Below are 15,871 nucleotides of genomic sequence, written 5' to 3' on the forward strand. Positions count from 1 at the left end.
GAAATGTACTAAGACTTCAAGTTTTAAAAACCTAGAAAAATAAGAAAGTAAATAAAAGATGAATGTATGAATGTATATGGATGAAATGAATAAAGACAACAGTAATTAGTGATTCTAAAATCAAAGAAAAATGAGAATAAAATGAAAGTGGTTCTTGAAAAGCTGAATAAAATGGCTAAACCCTTGGAAAGCCCAACTAAGAAAAAAATATAGATAACATTAGAATGAAAATGGAAATTAAAACTACTATGAGATTAAGAGAATTACTGGAATAGTGAATACAACTTTTTATCAGTAAATGTTTAATATAGAGAAACAATTATTATGCTAAAAAAAACTCTATATCTAAAATTACAGAAAGGCAGAATAAATGATCAGATCTATAACTATATTAGAAATTCAAGGTCAGGCATGGTAGCTCACGCCTATAATTCCAGGATTTTAGGAGGCTGAGGTGGGCGGATCACTTGAGACCAGGAGTTTGAGACCATCCTGGGCAACATGATGAAACTCCATCTCTACAAAAAATAGAAAAATTAGCCAGGCATAGTGGGGCATGCCTGTGGTCCCAGGGAGGATGAGGTGAGAGGATCAACTGAGCCCGGGGAGGTCAAGGCTGCAATGTGCTGTGATCACGCCACTGCACTCCAGCCTGGGGAAGAGAGTGAAACCATATCTAAAAAAAAAGCAAAACAAGAAATTCAAATGTTTGCTAATTTTCTACCATCTACCACTAAATAGGCTATCAAGCTTAGTTATTTTACAGACCAGCTGTGTACAGCCTATAAGGATCAGATAATTTCTATGATTCTTATTATCCCATAGCATAAAAAAGATGAAGCACTTCTAATATCTTTTTCAAAGGCAACATATAACTCAAATTTGATGTGAGAATAAAGAAAAATATTACTGAAAATGCTCACTTATAAACAGGTATGTAATAAAATCCTGAATAAAATACCAGCAAATCAAAACCTGAAGCATAGAAAACAGGATTGTTACTACTGTCTGCGTGACCTTAGGCAAATTACTTCCCTTTCCTCTGTCTTAGTTTTTTCATCTGTAGCATGATCATTACAGTACCTACAGCATGGGGTTGTTATAAAGATTAGATAGGTAAGTAGAAACTCCTTAAAATAGTGCTTGGCGCATGGCAAATGATCAATAAGTGTAAACTATTATTACCCCAAGAACAAAAAGGCAACATAATCCACTGTTATAATTTTAAAGTGAGAAATAAAATATATAAATGTGAAAACTAGGTAATTTTTGGCAGACATTTTTTAGAATGAAACAGATATAAAAACCAATCTCTTAAACATGAGAAAAGCCACAAATTATACTAAGTGTTAAAACACTGTTCATTCTCATTAAATTAAGTAATATAACAAAAATGTTCAAAGTTAACATGATTTTCCGTATTTTGGAGCTTACACTAATGCAATAATGTAAGACAGCAAATACTGGAAGAGGTGAGGTAATTATTTGCAGATGATATATAGGTAGAAAGTCTAAGTAAACCAATCTCTATTAGGATAAACGTAGTGAGAAATAAACATAGTAAGAATCGAACAAGACAGTATGACAAACTATATAACATTTCATTGAATATAAAATATACCCTGAATACTTTTCTTTGTTATTGTTGCCCACATTGCCCAGGCTGGAGTGCAGTGGGGCAAACATGGTTCACTGTAGCCTTGACTTCCCAGGTTCAGGCGTTCCTCAAACAATTGCCCCCTGAGTAGCTGGGACTACAGGAATGCACCACCCATACCCAGTTAATTTTTTGTTATTTTTAGTAGAGATGGGGTTTCACCATATTGCCCAAGCTGGTCTTGAACTCCTGGGCTCAAGATATCCTCCTGCCTCACCCTCCCAAAGAGCTGGGATAAAAGGCATGAGCCACCACGTGTGGCATACCCTTAATACTATCTATTAACTAACTCAGCGGTATCTGTATCTTCTCATTCATCCTACCTAAAAACTTAGTATCTGCTAGACTCATCCCTCTCTTCACTCCTCACATCCAGTATCAGTCACCAAATCCTACCTATTTTACCTCATATATATTTCTCAAATTTGTCACCTCTTTTCTATCTCCACCTCAATTATCCTGGTTATCCTTTAGAAAGCTCCAGAAAATTAGTGTCCCTCTTTCCAGTCTTATCCCCAAAATCATATTTCATTTAGCTGCCAAAGTAATCAACCTAAAAACAAACCTGACTAGACAAGGTGCCAGTTTAAAATCAGAGATTGCCATGGACTACAGGATGGAGTCCAAGTTTAAGGATACTAAGGCCTTTGGTCATCGGGACCTAGACTCATCTGTTTTTTTTGTTTTGTTTTGTTTGACAGGATCTCACTCTGCCACCCAGGCTACAGTGCAGTGGCACAATCACAGCTCACTGCAGCCTCAAGTGATCCCCCAACCTCAGCCTCCAGAGTAGCCAGGACTACAATTGAGCACAACCATGCCCAGCTAATTTTTTCATTTTTTGTAGAGATGGGGTTTCACTATGTTGCCTAGGCTAGTCTCCAATTCCTGGGCTCAAGGTCTTTCTGCCTCAACCTCCCAAAAAGCTGGAAATTAAAGGGATGAGGCACTGCTCCTGGCCTCCTCTTCCTTTTCTTCCCTTTTTGAGGCCTAAAAGTATGGATCAGTGTTTTTCAAATTAGGATATGCAAGTATCTCTGATTAAAAATGTCAAGACTTATCACAGCTAGAAACGGTACATCTTACTAAACTTACATCAATTTTGGTGAAGATTTTTTGAGAAAGACATTTGATATTAAATACAGAAGAGAATGCAAAATTTGTATGACTGCTTAAGTCAAAATCCAACAAAGATGGCACTGATAGCAGGCAACTTTGAGCATTACACTGGGGTTCTGAATGGGGATGGTGCTGACACTCTTGTCAGTACAGATGAAAAGTCTAACACTATCAAACTCTGATCATTTGCCAATGAGCCACTGACTGTAACACTGAGAACTTAATTATGCCAGATGACAGCTGACACTTAATTCATTTTTTAACCATCTCCAAGACTGTATAGGACCTCATCTCTACTCCTCTCCTCCTCGTTCTTTCTACACTAGCCACATGGCATCCTTGTTGTTCCTGGCACACAGTGACCCACTCTAGGTTCTTCCTCTGCCATTTCCTGTCTAAAAACGTTTTCCCATAGAATACGGCTCCCTTTCTCAACTCCTTGAAGCACTTCCCCAGATGTTGTTTTCTTAATAAGGTCTATCCTGACCTCCCCATTTCCCTCATCAATTACCAACATTATTCTAGAGTAATAACGTCTATTTTCCTCTTTATATCATTTTCCTTATTTATTGTGCTTATTATTTGGTTCCCTACCAGAATGTAAGTTGCATGCCAGTAGTATTTTTGTCTTATTCACTGAATCTATTGTGTCTAGAAAAGTGCTTAGCACATTGTAGATTCTCAATGAATGCACAGTCCTACGAAACAGGTATTTCTCTTGGCCAGATTTTACCTAAAAAAGATTCTGAAGCAGTGAGAGCTTGCCTACAGTCACAGCGTCAAAGGCGGAGCTAGAATCTGTAAGCAACCTGGCTCTCTACTCTTCACCATTGCTGCATGTTACTGCGTGGTGCCTCTCATTTATGTGGTGAATTTCAAAAATACTTTTTTCTATGTTTCCCTTACTAAACAGTTCCCTCGCAGCAGGGGGATACTATCTTCATCTCTGTGCCCTGACTGGCAGTTTCTAACCCATGTTACACGCTCTATAATTGTCTACGGAATGAATGAAAGCATGAATGAACACATAAGCTGCCCAAAGATTTTTACATGAAAGTCCCAACTGGTTAAATCATTTTTACCTTTCAGATTTCGTTTTAAACTTTTTTATAAAAAACAAAACTAAAACACCAAACCTGTCTTCAAAAATCTAGTAATTCAAAAAATGCTTTTTGAAGTGAAAAAACATGATTTCTAAAAAACGATTTAATTAAATGGAAATGTACCCTATTCTAAAAATTTCTACATTCCGGTTTTTAAAGCTTTATTCGACGTCAGGAAATATCAAGCAAAAACCTCCAAAACCAGTAACTGACTCGCTTCATTATATACACATGCAATAATATTAAGTCATCTCCGATCAAAAAAACGCAAATAATAGTGCCATTTTCGTAGACATTGAGAATTATAAAACAATCAATCATGCCAGAGAGAAACAAACACCTTCACTTACAAAAACTGACGCTAACGAAAACACCCTCCGGAGCAATACCTGGCCCAGGGTCAGCAGGAGGTAGCCTTCTCGAATAAATGTGACAAATACTATGGTCAGGGCATGACTAATTTGCCACATAATGCCAACGTCCATAGGTTGACTCTGAGAAACTACCATCCCCGGGCAGAAGGGGCGGGTGGAGGAGAGATTTAAAAACGAGGCCCCTCCCAGGCCGCCTCAAAATCTAGGGCCCAAAGATTCTTCTCCTCAGAGCTCCTCACCGTGTCTAGACTAGGGGGAAGCGACCATTTCTCAGGTAGAGGATGACGCACAAAGGAAAAACTGGCCATCCAGCATGAAGGACGAGGAAGCGCACGAAAACAGAGCGCACAGCTGAACGAGGAATCCCCTTCGCCTAACCGATTACTCTCCCGAGAAATCGCGAGATTTCTCGCCTTCACGGGATCTCAAGGCGAAACCTCGCGGCCTCTCAGACGAGGGTGGGTTAGCAGGGGCAGCTCCCAACCCCCGTCCCGGACCCACACAACACCTCGACCCCTGGCCCACCCCGGCAGTCACCGAGAACGGTCCCCCAGAGTGCCTAGGTTCTTCCGGAGCCCGACCGGATCCGGAAGCTTCTGGGAGCGAGGGGGTGGGACCGAAAAAACTCAAAAAAAGCGCGGCGAAAGCTAAAGGCCGGCGCAGGCTGAGAGGTGGTGGTCCGCAAGCCAGGCCGCGGCCGGTGCGATGGACTCTACTGCCTGCTTGAAGTCCTTGCTCCTGACTGTCAGTCAGTACAAAGCCGTGAAGTCAGAGGCGAACGCCACTCAGCTTTTGCGGCACTTGGAGGTGAGAGGCTCTGGGGTGGAGGACAGATGGGGCTTCCCTAGTAATTCTTAGTTCACAGTGAGGCCGAGGAGTGGCGGCCTCAGCCTGGGAAAGAAAGGACGGTCCTTCGATCCGTCTGTTGTCTTTTCGTACTGGTAAAGGCGAGTGAGTGTCGGGGTTCCGCCGGCCGCAGCGAGAGGCAAGAGCGCCCACTGAAGGCTCTAGGAAAAGTGGGAGTGGGGCAAAAGGTTGGGAAGTTTAGGCTGTGTTTCGAGTAGGTAACGGAAAAAGCTCGGAGCTTTATCTTTTCCTTTGTTTCTAGTTTTGGTTTTTCTACGAAACCAAGCCCTCAATACACAGCTATTCTCAGTGACGGAAAGTCATGATTAAAACTTGGTTTTGCTCTTCGGTAATCTATAATTGAATTTGTTGCTTCTTGCTCTTATTTGAACTCGGGTTGAACTCAAACTTGAAAAACATTACTTCAACCTTAAGAAGCAGTTCCCCTTCCTAGTAAGCGTAATCCTTTTTCTTTACCAAAATACATTGCTCACAGTTTTTTAATCCTAGAATGCTGAATTGCCTTTTTTTCTGTTAGTTCTAGTGATATGTGTTCAGACGATACCATTTGTTTTAGGATCTTAATCTTCTGCTGTCATTTGTTTTGCATTTACGGAATTCAGACTAACATTGACCTCAGTTTAATTTTTTTAAAGCTGAGTTAAGGCTTATTTTAACTCTCTGTGTCACAGCTTTCTTCTGTTAAGACAGAATTGAACATAATTTTAAAATATATTGTATTTGTTATATTAACCCTATGACAAAAGACTAATGTGCCAAAGATTTGTAAAATATTACAGAAAAAAAAAATGATTTCAAGTAGTAGAGCAACAGCAGTTGTTAGTGAATCTGCTGTGGTATTAAATGTGTCTGTCTTTGTTGAGCTTCACTGGTGCTCCTCTTCTCCCTACTTCACGTGCCCATCTCCTAAGTACATTTGTTTTCTCTTTTTCATTCATTACTTAGGAAGCATCTGCAAACCTAATAATTAAGATGTTAGCTATTAAATGCTTAAGGCTTTGCTTCTGAATTAGCATAGACTCCAGAAGCCGCAGAATAAGCAGGGCCGTCAGTTTATTTTAAAAATTGGGAGTTAAGCATTTTGTATGCCGTTCTGAAACATTACCTTTCTTTGAATAAACAGGTAGGTTGTGCATTGAAAGAGATTTAAGGCCAGGTACAGTGGCTCACACCTGAAATCCCAACACTTTGGGAGGCCGAGGCGGGCGGAACACCTGAGGTCGGGAGTTCGAGACCAGCCTGGCCAACATGGTGAAACCCCATCTCTATTAAAATACAAAAATTATATGGGCGTGGCGTCTCTCTGTTGTCCCTGCTACTCAGGAGGCTAAGGCAGGAGAATCGCTTGAACTCAGGAGGCTGAGGTTGCAGTGAGTCAACATCGCATCACTGCACTCCAACACTCCAACATGAGTGACAGAGCGTGACTCCGTCTCAAAAAAACAAAAACAAGAGAGAGACTTAAACAAAATATGGGAGGGGGCCTTTACTGTATTCCTAAACATTCAAGGGGTTTACAGAAAACTCTTCTACCGTTGTTGCAAAGGTATGAAGAGCACTGGCTTCAGGTTACTACTACAAAGGACTTTTTGTAATTAAGAGATAACACATACAGAGCATAAAGTGCATTAATCTTAAGTGAAGAGTTTGATAGTTTTTAATATATAGGTACTGTAGCTACCATATTGGTAACTAACATATAGGTAGAGTAGTAGCTACCACCTGTATCATGATATAGAATATTTCTAGCCCCATAGGGTTTCTTCATTGCCCCTTCACATAAGGTTCAGGTAAGTAGACTCATACAGTATGTACTCTTGTGTCTGGCCTTTTCCACTCAATATAATCTGTGAAATTCATGTTGCACAGGTACCACTACTTCATTTTTTTTTTTATTATTATTGCATGTAGAGTTCTATTGTATAAGTGTACCACAGTTTACATATACTTGCCTGTTGATAGGCATTTGGGTTGTTTACATTTCTGGGTGGAATTATGAATAAAGCTGTTGAGACATTTCATACATTTTTGTGGATATATGCACACATTTATATACTTACAAGTAGAATTGTTAAGAGCATTGAGAAGGCCTGTGTTCTGTTTTAGTTGAAACTGTCAAACAATTTTCTGAAATAGGCCATTTTACCTTCCCACTAGCAGTATGTGAAATTTGCCATCACTCATCCACACCAAACCTTGATGTTTTCATATTTCTTAACTTTAACCATTTTGGTTGACAGTATTTGTATTTTTAATGGTGAATGTCTTTGTGCAGACTTCATGAGTGCGAGATCTGAGTATGCAGAGAGAGATAGGTATCATGTGAAAGGAGATTATTCATTCTTCTGTACTTCTCCCACCCTTTTTTATAGCCCCATGCAGAGTGTAGGCTTTGAATGTTTGATGACTGGCAAAGCGGAGCTAATCTGATTTTTAATGATGGTATTTCATAGCACTAATTTTGTGTAGTGATTAAAAGCATGAATTCAGGGACCAAGCTGCCTGGGTATGAATTCCAGTTGTGCTTCTTTACTATCAGTGTGTGCCTCAGTTTACTCATCTGCAAAACAAAATAGTGGTACCTACCTTACAGAGTTATTATGAAGATGAAAAGAGTTCACCTATGTAAAGTGCCTAGATCGATGCCTAGGCCAGAATAAGCGCTATATAAGTATTATTATTAAAATAAATTATCTTTGTATTAAGACATTCAGTGTATATGAGTAAAGGGAAAAACTTGTAAAGCAATTTTTATTTTACCTAGTACATATAATTATTACGTGTTAGACAATTTATGTCATTGAGATACAGGACCAATCCTGTAGAGAATCATTTCTAAAACAGAAAATGTCTTCCTCTGGAGAGCTAGATTTATAAATAAGCAACAGGGTAATGCCCAGAGTATTTCCTACCCCAGAATATCTGTTACTGGTGTCTGTACTTTCATATTTGGACTTATTTTTTCTCTTATAGACTTTAGTAATGTTAAAACACTCCCTGGGAACAGATAATGTGAAACTTTTATCAGCAAAGCTTTAGAAGAAAAACTGATGTGGGTGAGAGAACAAAGGGAGGATACAGAAAGGAAAGTTTAGAGGGATGCTAAAGCAGCCTGCTTAGGCTTGATCTTATTAAAATAAGTATTCAGGACAGATTTAGTCTTATTCTAAGGTAACTAATGGTTTTTCTATCTTTGTAGAAAAGATATGCTTTATAATAAATACATCTCTAAAGTGTGTTGAAAATTCATGCTTTGTGACAACTACTTTTGGCCTTCAGTTCCAGCTTTACCTCCTCTCTTCTCTCTCACTGTGTGTGTGTGTGTGTGTGTGTGTGTTTGTGTGTGTCTGTGCATGCATGTATGTGACTTATAGATTACAAAAAAGTAAAAGAAAATGGAATAATCAGAAATAAAATTTTTCAATGCTTTGCCTGCTACTTCAAAAAAGATTCACTTTTCACTTCCTTCTTTGTACTCCCTTAACTTCTGAGCTCACCTATTGTCTTTGGGAAGGAGCAGAAGGAATAATCCCATAGCTACCCTCTGGGCTTCATTTTTCATTTTTCTCCCTCAAAGTGAGTAGAATGTACTAGAATTTATTTGCAAAGTAAATATATTGGTAGTAAAGTGCAGATTTGTAGGCTAAGCCTTCATTGCATGTTCAATGTAGTGTGAAGGAGAAATATTGCCAGGAACTCAAAAGTTTGCTAACTTAGGAAATAGAAATATAATGTACTGTAGGGTAGTATAATAGGCAGACCTAACCGAGATAGTGTAAGAAGCTAAGAAAAGCTTCCTGGTGGAAATTATTTTAAACTGAGATCCAAATGATTACTTTAGCTAGTGAGGGAGGGATTAGGGAATTGATAGGTAAACTAGGCAGGGGTGAATTTTTCACAACATGTGTGAAATTTTTAAATTGGGAAGGTAGCAGTGGCACTTTGAAGGAACTGAGTTTATTTGAAATGGAGAAGAGATAAAAATTGCCATCTCTTAACCAACACATTTTGATTACTATTTTATAGGTAATTTCTGGACAGAAACTCACACGACTATTTACATCAAATCAGATATTAACAAGTGAATGCTTGAGTTGCCTTGTAGAGCTACTTGAAGACCCCAACATAAGTGCTTCACTGATCTTAAGTATTATTGGTTTGCTGTCTCAACTAGGTAATGCATTTAATTTCTCTTTTTTAGTTTTTGGAAGATGTATCAACAATATTTTAAAGTGCAGGCTTAGTTATAGAATCTCTTAAAGAATGATTCGCCTTCAAAGACTTCTCAATCTAATGCTCATTGTGAATCTTTTGAAAGAGGGAAATATTTTATGCAGCATTTCTAAAAATATTGGACCAAGGAATCTGAAGCGTGTGAAAGGTTCAGTGTTCTGCAGAGAAGAATGCACTTTGGGAAATACTGGACTACTTTCGAATTAAAAAACAAAACCCCACACGTAATGTCAGTATTAAATACACCACTAGAAAGTCATAGCTACTGATCAAAGAATCATCTTTTGTAATAGATTACACTGAATTTAGAACTAAAGGTAAAAGTACTGATGTTAGTTTTTCTATCTTTTCACCATATCTTTAGTTTTTTTTTTTTAAGACAGAGTCTCGCTCTGTTGCCCAGGCTAGAGTGCAGTGGTGCAATCTCTGCTCACTGCAAGCCCCGCCTCCCAGGTTCACGTCATTCTCCTGCCTTAGCCTCCCAAGTAGCTGGGACTACAGGCGCCCACCACCACACCTGGCTAATTTTTTGTGTTTTTAGTAGAGACGGGGTTTCACTGTGTTTGCCAGGATGGTCTCGATCTCCTGACCTTGTGTTCCACCTTGGCCTCCCAAAGTGCTGGGATTACAGGCGTGAGCCACCGCGCCCGGCCTGGTTTTTGAATGTTCATTTAGTGGTCACTTTACCCCAATTTGGGGCAGAGCAGTAGGGATATTTCTTTGTGTGATTATAATAATAATATATGCATAGTTTAAAAAATTCTAGTGATCCAGAAGTATTAACACAGAGCAGCATTGTCCAATAGAATTTTCTTCAGTGACAGAATGGTTTTAAAACTGTGTTATCCAATATAGCAACCACTAGCCACATGGAGCTATTAAGCATTTGAAATGTGGGTAATAGACTAAGGAACTGAATCTTTAATTTTAATTAATCTCAATTTAAATAGCCACATGAAGGCTAGTGGCTGCCAAATTAGACAGCCCAGGCATAGAGTAAAATGGGATTAGCCTGTACCCATTACCACCAGCCCTCATCTTTTCAGCTTTGGGGATATAATCTCATTTCATGGCTTGATATGTCTCTTTGCAGATATTTTTCTATGCTGTAACAAAACCATAATTTTGGATCTTTAATTGGTTGTTTTTAGCACAAATGGTGTTGTGGAACACCAGATGTTTCTTTCCATATCGGTGTCTGTAATAGCTGCCTAGTGCCATAATTACAGGGTACTGTAATTTATTCAACTATTCCCCTAATAGTGGATACTCAAAGTTCTTTAAGTTTTGGTATTGGAATCAATAGTGCAGTGAACATTCTATGTAATTTTGCTCAAATATTAGTGTGTTTCTAGTAAATTCCTTTAGAATTTCTAGATCATTCTAAAATTTGATAACCATTACTAAATTGCTTTCCAAAAAGATTCTTCCACTTCTAACATCCACCAACAGTTTGAATGAATATGCCAGTCACTTCCAACATTTATACTTTAGAAGCATTTGGAGTTTACAAAAAAATTGAAATGATAATCTTTTTAAATTTTTTCACAGATACATAATATTTATACAAACTTATGGGGTACATATGATATTTTGTTACCTGCATAGAGTATGTGATGATCAATTCAGGGTATTTAGGATATCCATCACAAAGATTTATCATTTCTATGTATTTAGAACATTTCAAGTCTTCACTTGTAACTATTTTGAAATATACAATACATTGTTAACTATAGTCACCTTACTCTCCTATCAAACATTAGAACTTATTCCATCTGATTGTGCGTTTATATCCATTAACCAATCTGTCTTCATCTCACCCACTAACGGCTCCCCCTCCTCACCCTTCCCATCACCACATACTCACCCATATTCTTCCCAGCCTCTAGTAACTGTCATTTTCCACTTCCATGAGATCAACTTTTTTAGCTCCTCCACATGAATGAATACATGCAATATTTTTCTTTCTGTGTCTGGCTTATTTCACTTAACATAATGGCCTTCAGTTCCACCCATGTTGCTGCAAATGACATGCATTCTTTTATATAGCCAAATAGTATTCCATTGTGTAAATATACCATAAAGTGACAATCTTTTAATATTCAAAGTAAGAGATTTTAATTTGATACTAAAATAAATTAGTATCAAAGAAAAAGCTTGCTACAAATGTGTAAAGTTTTTTCTTTGATACTAGTTTATTTTACATAGAGAAATCGTTTGAATTTCTGAATTAGAGGGTTATGGAAAAGAAAATAGCCATATCATACCTTTTTAAATGATAAAGTCGTATGAAATAAATTCTGTATGAATTATCTGTGAAAACCTTATAAGAAAATGATATATTTTGTGCTATTTTATTTTAACTTACAGCAGTAGACAATGAAACCAGAGATTGTCTTCAGAATACATATAATCTGAATAGTGTGCTGGCAGGAGTGGTTTGTCGGAGCAGCCACACTGATTCGGTGTTTTTGCAGGTATACACACCCACACAGTATATTCCCCTTTCCTTATTGTCAGATCAAAATTGATAGTTTCTGTCATAAACTGCTGACTTACAGTGTATATGTGCTATGTAATAAATACTACGTAATTAGGCACAGTTCATCTGATTAAAAGCTGGTTGCACACATACTACAATTTAAATATTTCTAGAGAAGAGGAGCTTATCCATTTCTAGCACCATTATTGAAGAAAAACAAATCTGCATTGTAACTGCTTTGACTTATAAACACAGATGTCTGTGTTTTGAGACATAAGCTATTTATATTAAAATTGTAATGTGAGTTGGCATCTAGTCTCAGTCTGTGGAGGAAACGTTCTACAAAAATTAAAGCTATAGATATAGTTTATTTAATATAGATTCAAAGCTCTTCATATTTCATTGACTCTAAAATGTCATCAGTTGTAAGAAAGAAAAACATCACAAATTGACATGCAGTTTTAGAGATGATAAAATGTGAAGAAGGGTATCTTCTAATTGATGGACTACATGTGTTTCAACCTGCATTCAAGTTTAAGATGACTAAGTGAACAAGGTTGATAACTATGTTCTGAGACAGAATACATAGAAATGTGTGAATTGAGAGAAGAGCCCTAAAGTTCTTGCATTACTTTATATGTGTTTTTTTAAAAAATTGTTTTAGGTAATGGAAAAGGACATGCTCAGAATGTGTCTGATAGTCCATTATTTTAAGCAGGCGATGTTTTTATATGTTTATATTTATAACTATTTTCTTATTCTCAGTGCATTCAACTTCTACAGAAGTTAACATATAATGTCAAAATTTTCTATTCTGGTGCCAATATAGATGAATTAATTACGTTCCTGATAGATCACATGTGAGTATGCAATCAAACATAAAACCAAATAGTCTATTTGTTTATTTTTAAACTATAACCATGTGGTAGATCAATTTTCTTAGATAATATTTTCTAACTATGTAAATTGAGTGAGACTCCGATTCTTATTTGTTCTGCCCAGATGATTTTAAGGATCAAAAGTTGTAAAAGTATGTGACCTCATTCATTGGTGAAAAAATGTAAAAAGGAAAAAAATTGTAAAGCAGCTTTAATTTTCATAAGAAAAATGTATGGACTGAATTGATTTGGCCAGAAAAAAATTGCTGAAACTGAAAATTGTGTAGTTATTCTTGTAGGAAAATATACTGATGAAACAGCACGTGGTCCCCGCTGACAGTTATTTCCAGGTTTTCATGATGGAATTGAATAGGGTAATTTGGTTTTAAAACAAGAGATAAATGATCAATACTGTTTAGAGTTTCCCTGGCTTCTCATGTTAATTAGATTTTTTTTTTTTTTTGGCCTGTAAAAAGGAAAAGTATAAACTTAACTATATCATTTTGACTTAGAATGACGTTAATGCTTTTTTCCTTTTACTATTTTTTCTTTAAACAAAACACTAATGTAAAACAACAGTCAATCTTCTGAAGATGAGTTAAAAATGCCTTGTCTAGGATTATTGGCAAATCTTTGTCGGCACAATCTTTCTGTTCAAACACACATAAAGACATTGGTAAGAAGTTTATTTCTTTTTGATTTTGTTGTTTTATGGTAGATTCTCTGCTTAAAGAAAATTGTATTTATCTTTTTCTTTAAAACAAATTTGAACAAGGATTCTGTGTCTTACCGGCTGACCCATCAAAACTAAGAGTCAGATTGACATATAAATAACTTGAAGCACTTCAGCCTTCCTGTATGTTGTATTGAAGGCTGTGTGTTAATGGTTAATGCAAATACTTAAGTTTTCCTTAGCATGGCATCCCAAAATACACTGAGTAGTACAAGAATTACTAAATTATTTTGTGCTCTTAGAAGGGAGGCACATCACTGGCAGTCCCATTTACCTCAGTCTTGTGTTTCCACAAAATCAATGGCAACTCCAACAGAAAGATTCATGAGTTTAGTGCTCAGTATGAACCAACAGTACTTGTGATAAGTGAAGACACACAAATGAATTTAACTGAATCACTTTTAGAAGTATATTAAATTGGCCAGGCACGGTGGCTCACGCCTGTAATCCCAGCACTTTGGGAGGCCGAGGTGGGCGGATCACAAGGTCAGGAGATCGAGACCATCTTGGCCAACATCATGAACCCCGTCTCTACCAAAATAAAAAAAATTAGCCAGGCGTGGTGGCACACACCTGTAGTCCCAGCTACTCGGGAAGCTGAGGCAGTAGAATCGCTTGAACCCGGGAGGTGGAGGTTGCAGTGAGCCGAGATCACGCCACTGCACTCCAGCCTGGCAACAGAGTAAGACTACATCCTAAAAAAAAAAAGTATATTAAATCAAGCAAGTTAGTGATTCTTTAAGGTGCTTTGTGAACAATTTCCCTGCTGTGCTATTCAGCATTACCTGTTTGATTTTAAATTTAATATCTCACTTGTTCAAGTGCTACAGTTTTCTACCCTGGTCCTACTTTGTAGGTGGAGTTACTGTGTGTGTGTGTGTGTGTGCGCGTGCGCGCGCACATGTATGTATAGTGTGTGTGTTTCAATTTCTGAATTGAAAAAAAAAGTTCATATTTAGGAAACACTAAAATATAAGGAAGAATAAACATTTGCTCATAGTTCCATGTGTAGAAACTGTTCTTCACCAAGATTGTGTCTATCTATACGACTGTCAGCAATATAGAAAGTACCCATCTCGCTCACACCTGCAATCTCTTAAATCTAAATGATAATCAGCAGCAAATATGGCAAAGTTAATTGCTGCTCCACGGTGTGTAATGTAAAACAAATTCTTAAATTTGCTGAATATTTTTTTGCTTTCACCACAATTATGAGTTCCTCATTACAGTTCTTTTGTTAACACAAATGCTCAACAACTTTTCCTGCAGTATTTAAGGTAGCTCTTTTGTTTCCACTCTGCATGTATCCCTTTATTAGAATTGACACCCTGATTTACCATCATTGAATTATTTATTCTAAGGTGACAAAACTATGGAAATATTTATCTCCCACTCATTTGCACACATTTACCAAATTATTTTTTTCTCTGGGTACTCTGTATATAACAATTTTTGAATTTAAATTTATCTCTGATCTAAATGTCTTCTGTAAAACATTTATCTTTTAAATGCAAGAATCATTTAATAGAGTTGATAATGATGTTTAAAAAAGTTTGCCCACTCTGTGCAGGATATACTTTTTAAACCAAAATATAAAATTTATAATTCTAATTTATTTTTTAACTTTTTTTTCCTCAGAGTAATGTGAAATCTTTTTATCGAACTCTTATCACCTTGTTGGCCCATAGCAGTTTAACTGTGGTTGTGTTTGCGCTTTCAATATTATCCAGTTTGACATTAAATGAAGAGGTGGGGGAAAAGGTAAATACGATTTTTCAAATTTATTCTGAAGTTTCTAGTCTTATATTTTAAAAGTCACTGAGACTTTTTTATTTTTACCTTTTAGGATGGTGTCAACTTAATTTTTTATGTAATATGCTTTTCTAATTTGTCCTTAAGCTATTCCATGCTCGAAATATTCATCAGACTTTTCAACTAATATTTAATATTCTCATAAACGGTGATGGCACTCTAACTAGAAAGTATTCAGTTGACCTACTGATGGATCTCCTTAAGAATCCTAAAATTGCTGATTATCTCACCAGGTATGATTCACTTCAGTCAATTTTAGAACTTTTTTTTTTTTTTAATCAAGATGTGTTGGTTATAAACGAAATTGTCTTCTTAAAATATAGTAAACTTGAAGTCTACTGACTTGGAGTCTACCGGACGAAAATGTTTTGATGTGCTTTACTCGCACTCTTTTTTCTTTCCTATACTGAAATGGAAAGAATAACAAAGTCATTGTCTATGTGTGTATTTCAGTCTTTGCTTTAGATCAATAGGGTTGTGCCATTCTCCAAAATATAGACATCTTGGCTAACTTATTTTAAAACCAGTTTTAAAACTTAAGCAGCATTATGATTATTTGAAAGAATATTTTTATTATAGGGACAATAAAAATATTTCTACATAAATTATAAAT

At 36.8% G+C, this 15,871-nt stretch overlaps 2 protein-coding genes across 8 annotated transcripts in view; one reads left to right on the forward strand and one right to left on the reverse strand.

The window, feature by feature from the left end:
* LOC105477554 (DAZ interacting zinc finger protein 3) overlaps positions 1–4,813 on the reverse strand; it is a 98,089-nt gene extending 93,276 nt beyond the window's left edge. For 3 of the 6 annotated variants that reach the window (XM_011734117.3, XM_011734116.3, XM_011734110.3), the window contains exon 1: positions 4,493–4,718. The gene's annotated coding sequence lies outside the window, so the exon portion shown is untranslated. The other 3 variants (XM_011734113.3, XM_011734114.3, XM_011734111.3) reach the window with 3 other exon arrangements.
* The window catches only part of CIP2A (cellular inhibitor of PP2A), a 52,210-nt gene continuing 41,110 nt past the window's right edge, over positions 4,772–15,871 (forward strand). The window contains exons 1-7 of one of the 2 annotated variants that reach the window (XM_011734118.3): positions 4,772–5,060; positions 9,147–9,294; positions 11,724–11,830; positions 12,601–12,695; positions 13,293–13,389; positions 15,085–15,207; positions 15,346–15,491. In XM_011734118.3, coding sequence (XP_011732420.2) covers positions 4,959–5,060; positions 9,147–9,294; positions 11,724–11,830; positions 12,601–12,695; positions 13,293–13,389; positions 15,085–15,207; positions 15,346–15,491 — 818 coding nt within the window. In that variant the 5' untranslated portion in view covers positions 4,772–4,958. Of the gene's footprint in view, positions 5,061–9,146; positions 9,295–11,723; positions 11,831–12,600; positions 12,696–13,292; positions 13,390–15,084; positions 15,208–15,345; positions 15,492–15,871 lie in introns of those variants that run through there. The other variant, XM_011734119.3, reaches the window with a different exon arrangement.

This window comes from Macaca nemestrina, chromosome 2 (assembly GCF_043159975.1).
Source record: "Macaca nemestrina isolate mMacNem1 chromosome 2, mMacNem.hap1, whole genome shotgun sequence".
NCBI classification, from domain to species: Eukaryota; Metazoa; Chordata; class Mammalia; order Primates; family Cercopithecidae; genus Macaca; species Macaca nemestrina.